This window comes from Notothenia rossii (genome assembly GCF_949606895.1).
Source record: "Notothenia rossii genome assembly, chromosome: 5".
In the NCBI taxonomy this organism is placed as follows: domain Eukaryota; kingdom Metazoa; phylum Chordata; class Actinopteri; order Perciformes; family Nototheniidae; genus Notothenia; species Notothenia rossii.
Genome location: NC_136903.1, coordinates 74,118,023 through 74,134,040, shown reverse-complemented (window position 1 = coordinate 74,134,040; position 16,018 = coordinate 74,118,023). Strand labels below are relative to the sequence as shown.

Here is a 16,018-nt window from a genome sequence, read left to right as displayed (position 1 = left end):
TTTTGGAACATAATATGGTGTTCATCACGGCAGCATTTAGCTGAGTTTCTGGGTAGAATTCTCCTGCATGAGCTCTCGCCTCGGCTGAATTAGAAGGGTATGAGGCATGGCTAGGGGGTGATCTGTTTTGTATTTTGAGCAAAAACACTTCATAGACCTGCTTTTATATATCTGAGACCTATAATATATGCCTACAAATAGTATAAAAGGAGTGCACTAATCCTCCTGGAGTAGTAGTATAGTTCTGTGGCTGTGTGCTCACTTTGTACCCTGTCTCTCCTGACACATCAGGTCATGGCCGTAGCAGGCCTGGACTCCAGCAGAGCCCACCGCCTCTCCCCAGCCCCGCCTCCACCCGCTCCTGGGCCACGCCCCCGCCACTCCGGGCAGTAAGGACCAGTCGCCATACTACACCCCTCTCATCCGAGTGGACCAGAAACACAGGGGGAGCGTCGCCAGCAGCCAAGTGTCTGTGCGCAAGAGCTCCTGGTACACGGACGACCCGGATTTCTCCCAGAGGACGTACTCCCCCGTCCACCTGCAGGTGCCTCCGGAGTTCCACAACCAGTACCACCAGAAGAGAGGCAGCGCCACCAGCCTCGTGGAAGCGGTGAGTTTAACGATTGGTTGAAGGAGGAGAGCGTGACTGACCAAATAAAGTTATCTTTGCCATCAAAAAGTGTCCCTACTATTTCGCGGCAACAGTTTTTCGACAGGTTGAAATATGGATAGAGGTCAAGGATTGTGAGGTTGTGAGTGTCTGTAAACCAGTGTATGCAAACACTTTTATTTGTGCAGCTATTGTGAATATGCGTTTTTCTGTTGAATACAAATGTGACAAGCAGATAAGTCAAACAAGATTGCAGAAATCCACAGTTATATATTTCTTTCCTCTCATTCTGTGGAGCAGGTTTTGATATCAGAAGGGCTTGGGAGGTATGCCAAGGATCCCAAGTTCGTCACTGCCACAAGCACGAGATTGCAGATGCGTGTGAGATGACGATAGATGAGATGGAGAGTGCGGCCAGCCACCTGCTGAACGGAGGATGGCCCCGAGCGCCAACGGGGTCAACGTGTTCCCCATCCTGACTCCAAGGGACTATGACCTGCAGGACACTGCAGCCAGCTACAGCGACGAGGAGCCAGAGACAGAACCTAGAGCTCCTTATGAGGAGGACCTGGCAGACGAGATGATCTGCATCACGACTTTATAGCAGTGGCTGAAGAAAACTGCAACGTAGAACTTTAACAGACTACTATCAGTGGAAATTTAAAAAAGAAATGCATCTGTTGGCTCTGACCAAAAGAAGTGCCTTTTACATTGGAGAGAAAAGGCATATAGAAGAGAGACACATTAGTCCTGTTCATTTAATTGTTCTCCACCTTCCGGCAACGGAGGTCACTACAAAGAGCCAGAAACCTGCTGAGGGAATGGAGGTGACGAACCGGTTCAGCCTGCAGCCAATCAGAGATGAGGACATTGATACCAGTGAAAGATGGACCAATTGGCAAAGGTATGAGATACTCTCTAAGGGTGATGACAATCAGATGTACGATGTCATTACCTCGGTCACTTTATTAAGGTTTGGCATATCATGCAAGTTTTCAATGCAAGCATAGAAAGGCATATCTCGTCCCGTAGTTCCTACTTGTTCCCTTTGTTGTTTTAGTGCAGACCGTTTAATGATCGCTACAGCTGAGTCAAAAAAGTGAAGAGCACCAGTAGAGTCGTACCAGATTATGCAGGAACTAACTGTCCTACTTATAGCATCACTCAACTTGAGATATGTACTTTTGAAGCGACAAAAGCTTTGTGATAAATGCACTAGCAGGCAGGTTATTTTCAAATGTTAGAATATCCTGATTAATATTTCCTAGTTGATATGCTGTAAATTGTATTATATAACAAAAGAACTTTGTAAAGAGATATTCTATATTTTGTAATTATGTATCATTTAAAAGATCAGCAATATGGACCCTTGTGACTCCTGTAATGCTATAAAAGCAGACTTTTTTTATTTGCCTTTTTTGCTAATATGCACCCTTTTTTTGCCTATGAAAACAGCATTTTTAAGAGGTTCTGCTTGTGTGACAACACTACTGCACAAGATATGCAAATGGCTTTGATTTCTTAGCTTAGGAGAACACGTGTTACTTCATTAAACCAACACCAGTTGCATAAGGTTAAGCCCCCTTTAAAGGAGCATTTTTAGGATCCAGCGCTGAAATTTTATACCGATGTGATGAACACCTTTGTTTGCATATTTTGTGCAGGCATGCACAAAAATTTAAGATGCATAGTGCATTAACAATGCTGCTTTTTTAGTTGGTTTCAGAGTCAAACCTAGGTCAGCCCCTACTGAAATGCCCTTTTTGCTGCTGAAAGAACGGGAAGTGATAGATGGTTATAACAGGGATAAATAAATATTTCTCATAGCTTGTGCTGGGATTTTCCATGACATACTCTTTGTTGAGGGTGCAATTCCATTCAACCTTTGTACTGAATCTTGGCAATCACATCTCAGCCTTCGTAAAGTGTGAGAGGCCTCGCAGTGGGGTGGTGGCAGGAGGCTCGTGCACACATCCAAAGGTCAGAAACAGTCCAACGTGTTTAGGAAGAAGGACAGAGGGTGTCCTGCTGTCAGGATGCTGGAGAGAGGCTAAGCAATACTACCACCCCCCCCCCCCCCCCCCCTTCTCTCTCAGCCGGCCTGGTGCGTACAGTATACCTCGTTAGGCAACGTGACAACATATCATTGTCTCAATTTACCTGTCTGTCAGTGTCCCGCAGTCTGTGAAAGAGATTGGGATTGAACCTGGACTTTGTGTTTTTATCATATTTTACCAATGAGGCTAGGAGGGAAAACTCAACATGGATGCATACAAATGAGCAAATGAAGCCCACAAGTTTGAACACAAGACAATAAAGTATATTAGGTTTTTATCAATTTTCCTTTATTTATCTATTACAATAATGATACTGGACTAAGTAAAAAGTGGGCTTTTTCAGGCATTACCATTGAGAGTTTGAATCAGCATCTGGGATATTTAGGGTTAATGTGTCGTTCATGAGTGTTTGATTTGTAGGCGAGTGCGCTCTGTACTCTAATTCAACCGAATACTGTCATGAAAATGTAGGTTTTCCATTTTGTGTGCACATTGAAAGGGCTCTTTGAATTGTTTGTGAGTAAAAAAAAATGTGTTCTAGTCCTTTTGTTGATGACTGTCATATAAAAGGACCAATGCACATAACAGGCACATTGTACTATTCGTAGCAAATACAGTACTGATGAACTGAAGATATGCATTATTTTGTAAACACTTTTAAAAGTTGTGTTAAACTTCAGATGAAAAGAACTTACTTTTACCTCATGTCAGGGATTCCTGAAAAAAGAAAAGATGATTTGGTCTATACCAATGGTATTTAAATATTAGCACATAGCTGTTTGTCTTTGCACAAGTGACTGTATAGTGCTTTTGTTTCTCCTTTTTCTAAACAGATTTGTGTATTAAGGTGAGACAATTTTGTACTTTTTGTGACTGTGTGTATGGTTTAGTGGAATCTATATTTGTCATTTACACCTCACCTTACAATGCTGGGAATGAAAGAGTATTAAAAAAAATATTTTCAAGGTGCACTGTTTCTCTGTTCGCAGGTAGGGGAAAAAATAAAATGGTAGAGTACCGGTTTACAGAGAAACACATTATTGATTTGAACGTTTCTATTAGTTTTCTTCATATTGTTATGATTATAATTACTCTTACAACTATTAATGTTCTGAAAGCTGTATTAAAATAGAAGATAATGTAAAATATGTACAAACGTATGGAAAGACCCATGGTAATGTTCTCTACTTGAAAGTCTTGATATTTGCTCCTTAATGTTTTTATTCAGTAAACATCATTTCTCTTAGTAGCAAATGCTTTACTATAACCTTCTAGGTTTTATATCAATACATTTTTTTGTATTTTTCATTTTATTTTGGCCTTGACTTTATTTGAATCGAAACTGATATTTTATTTTCTATTGATCATCATTGAATAAACTTATGCTGAATTACTGTTCTCATTTATTTGTATTCTGCACAAAACATGACACTGTTTTCCTCACCACTCAGTCTCTACATGTGAAGTCGAAGAAATATTAGTCTTAACCATCAATCCATCATTTAAAAAATAAGAACACATTTAAACATTGAAGCTACAGTGTTGCTGATATTTGTGAAGCAAAGATGTGCAATCTGGATTGTGAACATTTCAGCCAGAAATCTATTAGATGGTTGATGTTTGTATACATTTCAGTCGGGAGACACTTTGTTGCTCTCCACAGTCGTCATCTCTGATGTCTCTTCGTCCTCCGAAGGCTCTGCCCTACACAGCAGGAAGGGGACTGCGTATTTACGAAACTGTAAAAAAACAAAATGAGCCCTAAAAAGTTTAGCAAACACATACTGTCTTCTTTAAACATATTGACAAAAGATTTGCAGCAAGTTAGAGCTGCGTTATTGTACAAAAAAAATGCATACAATTCATATGATGATGATATCAAATAATAATTACTGATCAGCTATATCTGTGTTTGTGTTTTATTGATTCCTCTCTGTTTCATTCTTTCCTGTTGTGTCAAAAAAACTTTTTACATTTTAATAATAATAAGTTGTAGTTGTAACACTGTTGTAATAATAATAATAAGTCAATATAGGATATTTTAAAACAAACAGACAATATACAAATACCATACATTAAAACCATTTAAATGTTTAAATTGTGCATAAAAACTACTTGCCGGGGGAGTTCAAGTAAAGTGTTACAACATGTTGTAATTCAGTCAGGTACATAAACTCTTTCTGTTTTTTGTTTAGCGTTGACAAATAATTCAGAATAAAAAAATGCATTTAATTGTAAGGGAAGAATAAAAAATTTGAATATGCAAAATGTATACCCAATAAAACATGTAAATATTACATTAAATTGTAGAAACGTCTTTAAACCTTTATCCTTAAACACTGTCCATCAACACCACTAGATGGAGCTAAGTATTTAAGGGCCGATTCAGTGCAAGGTTTATTACCTGCATGTTGTTCATCTCTTTTGGCTAAATTCAATTATTTTCATTTAATTTCAAACCTTTATTTAACCAGGTGAATCCCATTGAGATCATCAATCTCTTTTTCAAGGGAGACCTGCAATTATTATCTATGCGTGGAGTAACATTACCTGTTTGTTGAGGTAGATGTAGATGATAGGGTTGTACGCAGTGCTGCTCTTTGCCAGGTAAACAGGCACTGTGGCCACCAGCGGGTGAATCTCCACATCCGGGTTGTAGACCACCAGCATGGCCAGGCCGGCGTAAGGCAACCAGCTGATGAGAAATGTGAGGACCATCAAAACCACCATGGACGCCACCTTCGCCTCTCCTTTAGCCACCGCACCGCCTTCCAGACAGGCCATCTTGGATACCTGTGGGAGCAGAGTATCGTTTTAAACACTTATGGGTCCAATGGTCTTTGGATCACACCACAAGAATGCAAAGCCTTGGTTTCAATAAGGACAACCGTTGCATATCGCTTTGTAAGCTATAAAATATTCCTCTTTAGAAAAAGTATTACAAATACAATAAGTACCAATACAGCAATGAAAATATACTCAATTGCAAGTATATTCAATAAAAAGTAAATTATACAAAATAAAAGTGATCATTCTGCAGTAAAATGGCCATTGTGTGGGATAAATTATGATGTATGATCACATTGTTAATACTAAGTCAACAAATAAGCAGTGTTAAGTTAAGCTTATTATTTAGGTTGAGCTAATTATAAATATCCTGTTAAGTCGATTTGTTCTGTCCGCATCCAAAGGGTTACATGATGAATCTGAATCAACAATTGTGTCATCTTTTTTGAAAAGTATTGTTTTATTTAACCTTTTTCAGCCTAAAGTCATTTAAATAAAATCAGCTGAGAGGCTGGCAGGACTTGTTACCAGCTGACAGACATCTGAATGTATGTTTTGTTTGGTTGAGAGTCACAGGTTTAATCTGTAACAATTCCCTGTATTTGATAAATTTTGCAAATTCTTGGCAATGTAAATAATTTTTATTTGAAGTCAGTAACTACAGATTTCAGATACATCTTGTGATTCTAATAGTAACATTTTAGTATGGGAATATGGACATTGTACCTCAGTAGTATTAAATAGTGAGTAAATGACGTAAAAAATGTAAAGAAAGAAATGGAGAGTACTTGAGTAAATGCATGAAGCTACTTTTCACCACATGAAGCAACATGTATACGTGCTAACCTTGTGTAATGTCCACATTAATTTCGAGTAGGATGCTATTATAAGGAAAAAGGGAACTGCAAAGCACACTGCAAAGTAAGCCAGGATGTAGGAGACGTTGTGAGGGTCTCGGTTGTGCCAGTCCGGTGCACAGGACGTCCCGACGCCCTCCAGCTCATACCTGCCCCAGCCAAACAGGGGAGGGGTGTTCCAGGTGAGGGACCACAGCCAGGACAAGGCTATGCCTCCTAACGCATGCTTTTTTTGAAAGGTAATCTGTCCCAATGGTTTACACACGACAAACATCCTCTCCACTGCAATCAGAGCTACTGTGCACAAAGATGTGATGCCTGTGGAGAAGTGAGGAGAAAGGAAATGTGGAATTTGTTAAAAATGTCGTTAGCAAAAATGTATGGGATGAAATTAGTTATCTTGTAAAAATGTACTTAAATGTAACATTTCTGGAAAGGATATGCATGTTGAACCGTAAATCCGTAATAGTATGAACAGTTTAAGAAGTGTACTCAACCTATACTCTCTTTTACTCACCAAAAAAGGACACTGCAAAGCCCTCCATAACACAGCCTGTTCTTCCCAGGGAGAAGTACCCCTGGGCGTTGTTGATCACGGACAGGACCCCTCCAGTCATAGCTGTTCCCAGGTCAGCCACAGCCATGTTCACCAGAGCGAAGTTGAGCGGCTGCCTCAGCTCCTTGTGCAAGAGGGACACGATGATCACTGTAGCGTTGAGTATGATGGCCGGAACGGTAAAAATTGCCATAATGATGGAGAGGATGAGGAAGCCAGTGCGTGACAGAGAGGGTTCCCCATGTGGGCCCATGTAGTTGGAAGCATTTTGCACAGCAGATGGATGCATGGTACAAAGCTTTCTTTTCCTGCAGAGTTGTCGAGTAGTTTCCTCCTCTTCCTCCACCCGGAGTTCCTAGGTGTTCAATTTCTCACTCCTCAAGTGTAACAGCTGGGATCAGATGCCCTCGGTCTAAGCATAAGTCCTTCAGATCTGGATTTAACAAAGAGTAATTCCTCCAAATGATGATCCTTGATCCCTAACCTTTTTTCCTGATTGTAAGGTACAGAACATCTCTGCAGTGCTTCTCACCAGGTTCAGTCTACTGAGAAAGTGTGAAAAATAAATTATCAGAGAAGATGTGTCACAAGAATGTAGTTAAAGTAAATATTAATGAGAGCTGATGATGTCTGGCTCTTTCCCTCACTTGTTAAGTCTCTCATTATGTCTATCTCTCTCTCTCTTACACACACACACACACACACACACACACACACACACACACACACACACACACACACACACGCACACACACACACACACACACACACACACACACACACACACACACACACACACACACACACACACACACACACACACACACACACACACACACACACACACACACACACACACACACACACACACACACACACACACACACACACACACACACACACACACACACCAGGGGTCAGATAAAGTTTAATTAGTATCAAGTCAGGTCAATGTATTTACTGCAGCACGTAAGTGTAAGAACAATATCTCTTGACTAAAGCGCTATACAGAGTCGTTCCAATACATTTAGTAATAACTGTTAAAATAAAATAGAACATAAACTTATTTTGTGCAATTAAGGACTCTTATGTCTTGTGTTGAACCCTTTTCTTCTCCAACAGGCTCTAACAGCCTGTAACAAATACGGTAGATTAATCGAGACAAGGAGATATGAAAGCATGTAAAACATGATAAACTTCTTTAATTTCAAACCGAATACAGAGAATTTGAATGATTTAAACCTGCTTTAAAACCTCATTGCATACTGGGAATACTAACTGCACAAATAAATCACAAGTAAAGAAATTGCAGCTACAGTATAGGTCTTTATCCTCCACAGAGCGTGGTGGAGTATACTATATACATTCATTTAGTAGACAATGTTTTTATGTGGTTGCCAAACAGGATTACAACGAAAAAGCTTTTAAACCTGACTGTAGACAAATATTGCAGATTTAATTGAATCATCTGATACACAACAGTGTAAACTACTAGGTTGTGAGTACAAATAAATACCATCTTTGGTAGATTAAACATTACATGAACTTCACTAAAATTGTATTATATGGAGCTGTTTGGGCTATTTTGTCCACATCCTGAAATGTTATTTGCATGTGGATTAAAACATTAAGTGAGATTAAAGTTCACCGTCGTACCTTTACATTTATGCCTTTCAAATGACATTGTTTTATGCAAGTCAGCTTAAGAATGGGACATACACACTACACTATATATACGTTCCCACACTAAGATCCCATTATCCCCAATGATTTTCACAAACTGGTGAAGTAACTGGTTAAGCTTTTAATTAGGTACACAATGGAGAGTCTAGACCCACTCACTCATACATCTCTATTAAACATATTTACAAGTCATTTAACCTTTATAGACACCTGAATGTGACAATAGGTTTGTACATAACTGAACAGCCTCTAAGGTTCACAGAGGTCAGATGTATTATTCTGCATTTAAAGCTCGCTGGATGAGAATAAGTCAACAGTTGTATTTGGTCTGACATGAATGATCCCTGGGCTGCTGAGGGCACGAGGTGAGGTAAACCCTGAAGTGTAATCCTCAAGACTGAACGACAACAGGTGCCAAAGTTTCACCCTGTAAGAGGTTTATGTCCAATCAAGTCAAGAAAGAGATTATAGTTGTTTGTGAAAGCAGTCTGGCTCTGGTTTTAAAGCTATATAACTATATTTGTATCTCTTTTCAAAATAGTTTTCGTCTCATTCCTGATTTTTTTGTTATCTTTTTTTGCTTGAAATGTTGCAAAATGGTTAAAAGCCCCCTAAAAAAGCTTCTGAGTTTACCATGAATCACAATTGTTGTTTTTCTTTAGATAAAAGTTTTAAATGTGTTGGCAATACCGATTGAGATGCTGCGCTTCAAACCAAATCCATCAACTTGGAAAGCACATGATAGAGGATTTAATATCCCTCTAAACTTCAGTAAGAAATTAGTGCAGTTAAACCCATAAAATAAGGGAAAACACTGCGTCAATTACTATCCAATCCAATCCATTTTATTTCTAAAGCACATTTAAAAACAACAGTTGAACAAAGTGCTGTACATCAACAACTGTATAAAAACATAGCATAATTACATACAAAATAGACAGGACATGAAACAAATGTAAAACACGAGACAATGAAACCAGATCAGAAGCCACAGACTGAAAAACTCTACATGACGTAAAAACAATACAAAACACTAGTAAGATAAAAACCCACATTTAAAAGCACAAGTGTCACGTGGCCTGTAAATGCCAGGGAAAAGAGAAACAGGCAGAGTTGGAGCAAGTCTAACCTGGAGTAGCAATTCGTTCCATAATTTTGGAGCTGCAACAGCAAAGGCACTGTCTCCTCGCTGCTTTAGCCTTGAATTTGGGACTACCAATCTACTAAATCTACAAAACTACTTGAAGCTTGCTGTTTATTCAAGCAACATCTTCTTCACACAAAACATTGTTTTCTGCAAGTCAGCTTAAGAATTGGTCCCTGTTCCTGGAGTGAGAGCTCCTTTAACATCAGAGGGTTTCACTGTGATGTTTGAGCTCCCCCTGTCCCTGTGCCAGATAACGGTGAAAAGGTTGACACAAGCAAGGAGATTTTAGTGGAAGTTTAGATCGTTTTAGAATGAAATTGTGTTTGTATTATTTCCTTTATTCATAGAAATAAAAACATTCCCATTTACAAACATTTCAGACATGCTCAACATTATAAATAAAAACATATCAATAATAATAATAAAATACATACTGTATATAATTATTATTATTATTATTATAAACTATTAAATAAGAAAGAATAAACCAGAGTTTCCCCTAGACTTTTGAAAGGTTAGGCTTCAAAATCATAAATACAATTTCAATTTTATATTACATTTTGACATTAGGATGAAGTTTTACACAATATGCAAGATTTCAATTGAGTCAATAATGTTCTGTAAGTGAAGTAAACATTGGTAAAATACATGTGTTAGATGTATTCTTTATACATTTGCTTTCAATTTCTGAAGATCAATAGGGGTGTAAATTGGTCTAATATATATTTCCGATGTGCAATACTTTAATCTCATTGTTTACATGGCAAAGAATGGTCAATTTGTATTGTATTGAAGATGCGTTTATTTCCTTAGATGTTAAGTCTTTGACTACATCTAGCCAGATAAACAAGTCCTGAAATACCTTCAGCCTTGGTTAAATTAATCTGAGTTCTAGCTTAGGAGCTGATCTTGATCCAGTACTGTATGCCATGCCATGTACGCAAGTCTGATGAGGAAAACCTAAAAGCACATGTTATTAAAGTATGTGTTTTTCAATGAGGGGGCAGAGGACCTTTTTGAGGAAACAAACACTTTCAGGAACAGTTGAATTGTCCAAGCAAAGCACTTTATACGTCTTATAAATATCATTAAGATCATTACATTTTTGCTTCAACCCACGAAATGCACCACAATAAATATTTGAAAACAAGCACCAACAGTGCAACAAATCACTGGCCATGCAGCAGTATACACCATCAATCCGTTGACATCTGGTGAATGCCTACCAACCTACTAATATGTTTTTTTGACCCACTGCACTCTGTGGGCAGAGGTCATGACATTTCTATCCTCTTGCATAAATGATAGTGATGAGACTCGTCGTGCAATGACCCCAAAAGCAGGTTACATATTCCTTGCTCAGGGTACATCAGCAATACTTGAGCTGCAGGTGTTGTTTTTTAACCAGACAAATACAACTACAGGACTTTCTTCAGGATTGTGACAGAGAACTGCTTTTATTCGCCGTCGATAGTTAATTAAAGCATTGAGGGAGGCGGTGTTGTGAGAGACTGGATGATACTGTCCGTCATCCAACATGCAGGCGCCTTATCGGCACGTCCCAGACAGTACAGGCTCCTCACAACTTTGATGTACGATGCAATTACTGAACTAATAAAAGCTTCAAGTGGAAACACGGTTCCTGTGGTGGTGGAGGGGTGAAGGTGGTGCATCATCCCGCCTGCTGTCGTGACATCATTATCGCTTCCTAATCAGCGTTTAGAGATGACTATGGGAACATCTATGGGTCTTAGTTTCTGTAGTAAGCACTGATGAATGTGGCAAACTGACCAAAACTTCATACTTCATACATGAAGTTATTCCACCATTCACTACACATCTGTCTCTGGGGTCATGTCATCGGCCGAAGTGATGAAATATTATATTTCAGTTAATCATAGATAAATATACAAAGTTACAGAAGAACATAATCAGGCCCTATGTAGTTTATGGTAGGCCCACATTTGCTCAAGTATTGCAGTTTAGGTAAAATGTTGAGGTATTTTACTTGATTATGGGGGACCCACACAATTTATTTTGTACAGATGAACCTGTAATCTTCTCATATTTTCATGTGCAATAGCAGTTACAGATAGTATTTTAAGTTGGAGTTACAATGAGTGAAGCTCACACAGGCATTTGGGGCAGCTCAGGGTTCCTACAGGTGAGATGCACGATCGGCTCCAGTCATTAGACGGAGCCCGCAGTTTTGTTGACGTCGCAGATGGGCTTTTGTTGATGTATTTTCAGGTGAGAAAAAGTGGTTAAAATGTGTATAAAAGTAGTGACACAGATGTATAATTAACTTATACATTAAATTAACTATTGGTGGTTCAGATTTGAGATTAATATCGGTTAAATGAGGAGTGTTAAACAGTGCTTCACCTGTTAGCTGATATGGACATCCGGAGTGGAACCTGTTAAAGCTTGCTAGCTTGTGTATTTGTGCAGGATATCGTGAGTCTCTGTGATTTGTTTGTTTTTAAGTGCAAGAGGACATTTTGCCTTGTGTTTTACACGTGTAAGCGTTTACAACCGACGGTTTTCATCTTTCCATACGTTTCAGTGATGTGTTTGTGTTTATGTATTTCCAGAACGAAACCAAGTAAACACATTTATTTTAAATACACTCCTGGAAGTCACTTTTGTGTCCAAGTGTGCTAGAATTGATTCGGTTTTATGCTACCTTACACCTACTGTATACTCCACCACATTTTAGCAGTACATATTGTTGGCTTCTTTTCTCAGAAGAGTTTACACAAGTTTTGTTAAGACCTATAAAACTTAATTTACTATCACAAATTGAACTAATTATTTTGAGATACAGTTACATTTAGCTCCACCTTGATCAACAAAAACATTACCTAAAGCCTTCCTACAGTATTATAGTAATATGACAACACTGACAAAAGCAGCTCTGCCTTATGAGTAGGTGACATTTTCTGTGCTTGCTTTAAGTTGGCTGTACTTCAGTGACATTTTCAATGCAGGACACGATTTTTCAGCTAAAATGACAAACACAGTGATACAGAATTGAAGGCGCAGAACAGGTTCATTGTTCTTCATATATTTCAGGCTAAATTACTACAGTATGGCAGGAGGACAGGCAGATATGAGGAAATATAGAGAGAAGAAGATAAAAACCTATGGGAAAAGTATCAATAAAATGGTTAGAGGAAAGACAAAATGAGGGGTGCCATTAATGAATACAGGATTGGGTTGAGAAAGGACAGATAGGCTACTAAATGTTTCCTTTATTTATTGCAAAGAGGCATTACTGGCAAAGTGACAGGTTCTGGCTATGCAAAGGCCAATAATATGAAGGGCTTCTCAGAAGTAAACTGAACTGCTAGGTATTATTGCCTTCAACATGTTTTGAGTTGGAAACCAGACTTCAGCACTAAATAACCAGAGGCCCTTGCAGCGGGGCTGAACCCTGAAAAGTGATTTCAACGGTGTGAAAATCTGCTGGATGAACTTCACATCATATATGTTCCATCACATCTTGGAATTGTAATGAGTGTCGGTTGCCAGGCTTGTTTGGCTCAATGTGTGTGATTGCGGATGTAAGTAAGCCGTGAGGTAAGTGATGGGGAGAAAGAAGTCAGTCGTTACAGCCTTTATGCAGCGGGGACATTTAGTCGACAATGGCCATCTCAAAAGGGAAGGGGTGAGGGGGGTTTATCGTTGTTCAGAAAATGTTGCAATGTTTGTGTACTGGGTCAGATGTTTACAGAGTAGTTACCAATACATGTCTTCCTGTTAGATTGCAATGTCTACAATTTTAACTTCATCAAACTGATGAAGGCCCTTAATGTGCATGTGATGGCCAATCCATCTTACACTGTACATGCCCTCCAGTATGCTGACTTTAAGAAGGAAACCCATTTGGTATAAGGAGGGGAGGAAGGGGGGTGGACAAGCAGTTCTTTCCTCTGTTTTGACAAGCATGGCTGACTGCGACAGAAGTCCATGCTGGATTCAGGTGCACAGCGATGTCCCCTGTTAACAGGAACAGTATCCCTGATGTCCACTCACCAATCATCACAACAGAGCACTGGGCTGCCCATGGTAGAGGATTCACTGATGTTGACTTCCGGTCTCTGAAGAACTGCTGATCATCACATCACAGGAGATATGGAGAGTACCTATTGTATGTCTTCACTACTGAGCAAGACACCTGACCACCTTCAGCCAGGATAGACTACACTTTCAAGTGTAATGGTAATAAATCGGTTCCCTTGTTTTCTGGCAGCAGGAGGAAGTGCGGCAGGGCTTTTAGTGAGGTGGATAAGACACTGTGTCTCTGTACAATGCCACAGCTGAGCGGAGTTGTCTCCGTTGTCCTAAGACCTGCTTCTGATCTACAATGACAAAGATACAGCTTAACAACTTCTGCACTCCCACAGAGACCTGACTGATGACTTTTGCTTTGTGATTAATAGACAAACCGAGTACATTAAAAAACAAGCCTAGAGGACTAAACCTCTCTAATGAGGTGCTTTGTATTTGTATGTAATTAGGAATATCGGATTATACAACTCCATTTTCTTAGAGTATGACTTCTCTTTTTTGGGGACAGTGTAACAGTTCTTCTCACAGTTAAAAAGGGGTCTATATCAAGAGGAAAAAAACACAATCCAATCTGATATTCACAATAATTCATTTTGTGTTACTATGGCACACCAAAGACCATAAGTAATATTGATTTACTGTTAAAATAAAGAACACATTTCTTCCTTCTGAATATTGAATGTCATAAAGAAGCTCAAATGGGAACATGCTGATACTGCAGAAAAACAATACCCGTTCCCTTTTATAACAAATATGTCCCCTGCCAATCTATAAAAATATCTTTATATATTATCCATATTGACTTTAACTTTAATCCATATACACAATAAATGGGACATTGTAGCTGACATTTGAGCTGACACACTTGTAATGGAGATTTTTGTTTCGCAACTTTTACTAAAACAAATAGTTCGAAGACTTGTTCCACCACTGGCTCTCTTATTTTGGTCATTGTGTTAGTATCTATTTGAACTCAGTGTGCGCACTGTTTTTTTGTTACTGTGCTGCTGGCATTGCGGAAGCCTTCATCAAACACCTGCAGTCCCATTATCGCCCACAGAGCCATTGTAAGTCAAGAATTTCCCCTTATACTGTGCTTTTTATTTCAACCTCTATGTTCATAATAATTCATTATGCTATACATTACAAAATATAATTGCGGTTATAGAGCTTTTGCAGCTGTTTTGTGTGTGCAGCGTGGAGATTTGAGACAATGCAATACATGAAGCGTGTACAGTATAATGCAGCGTCAGCGTTTCATGCAACAACTTCTGAACAGTCGACTGGAGAGAAGCGAGTCGCAGACAAAAGCAAAGTTAAGAGGGCTGTTTGATTTCATTATTTTGCAATTGCATTTAAATAGTGTCTGCAGCTCTGTGTCCGGTAACACCTGTCCAGGCTCCTATTCTCAGCTGGAGATTGAACAGAGGACCCCCCCTCGTCTGCAGGAAGCAGATTCGGCACATTTTACCTCCTCGAGCTTTTCGGGCTCCGGTGCAGAAACGCAGACGACACGCTTACAGGAATAAAAGGTCCTGCAGCAGAAAGCCGGATGAGGGGGGGGCGGGGGTCCCCTTTCAGAGTAAAAAGGCGGAATGAGCAGCGTATAGAGGCTGGAGGGTGACTCTCTATCTATCTCTCTCTCTCTCTCTTCCCCTCTCTCTCTCTCTCTCTCTCTCTCTCTCTCTCTCTCTCTCTCTCTCTCTCTCTCTCTCTCTCTCTCTCTCTCTCTGTCTCTCTGTCTCTCTCCCTCTCTCTCATATACAGTAGGGTACGTGCGGGCAGTTTCGCGGCTGAAGACGGTGCACCGGTCCTGCAGAACAGCACGGGGCTGAGACGGGATTGTGTTTACTGTACAGAGACTTTCTCTCAGGAAGATGCTGGGGAAGTGGAGCCTCCTGTTCTCGCACATGTGCAGCAGTAGCAGCAGCCTGCTCCTGCTCTGCACCCTCGTCGGGCTGGATGTGGTGGAGGTGTCGGGGTCCCAGCCAGGGATCCCTCTGTCAGTGTGAGTGAGCAGCACCTCTGCAACTTTGTTTCACATGAGTTACCTGACAGGCTGATCTGTTACACAAAGGAAATGTAGACATTAATAATGCAGAATTGTATTCTTTTTTTTCCTTTTTCTTTTTTAAAGAGGATAGAACAGGGACAGGTACAGATAGATTCGTTTATTTGTTTGAACATTTTTAAATGCATTCAGGGAATTCAATTAAACTAAGAAGTGAAGTTTAATTGTATGTTTAT

At 39.6% G+C, this 16,018-nt stretch overlaps 3 protein-coding genes across 4 annotated transcripts in view; 2 read left to right on the top strand and 1 right to left on the bottom strand.

Annotated features, from left to right (window-relative positions):
• Window positions 1-4,060, top strand: part of LOC307038888 (voltage-dependent L-type calcium channel subunit alpha-1D-like) — a 51,136-nt gene extending 47,076 nt beyond the window's left edge. The window contains 7 exon segments of the mRNA XM_079680562.1: window positions 94-97; window positions 292-345; window positions 348-375; window positions 378-610; window positions 911-965; window positions 968-1,045; window positions 1,048-4,060. Coding sequence (XP_079536688.1) covers window positions 94-97; window positions 292-345; window positions 348-375; window positions 378-610; window positions 911-965; window positions 968-1,045; window positions 1,048-1,214 — 619 coding nt within the window. The 3' untranslated portion in view covers window positions 1,215-4,060.
• Window positions 4,061-4,285: 225 nt separating this feature from the next.
• Window positions 4,286-7,156, bottom strand: LOC307040789 (parapinopsin-like; the record flags this gene model as incomplete). Its single annotated transcript, XM_079683902.1, has 4 exons — window positions 4,286-4,406; window positions 5,218-5,460; window positions 6,301-6,629; window positions 6,829-7,156. 4 exons carry the CDS (start codon window positions 7,154-7,156, stop codon window positions 4,299-4,301), a joined length of 1,008 nt encoding a protein of 335 aa, XP_079540028.1. The 3' UTR covers window positions 4,286-4,298.
• A 4,684-nt stretch (window positions 7,157-11,840) lies between these two features.
• LOC307040693 (voltage-dependent calcium channel subunit alpha-2/delta-3-like) overlaps window positions 11,841-16,018 on the top strand; it is a 36,206-nt gene continuing 32,028 nt past the window's right edge. For both annotated transcript variants that reach the window (XR_013808564.1, XM_079683804.1), the window contains exons 1-2: window positions 11,841-11,947; window positions 15,539-15,779. Coding sequence is in view for 1 of the 2 variants with exons in the window: in XM_079683804.1 (XP_079539930.1) it covers window positions 15,649-15,779 (131 nt within the window). In the remaining variant the exon portion in view is untranslated. The remainder of the gene's footprint in view (window positions 11,948-15,538; window positions 15,780-16,018) is intronic.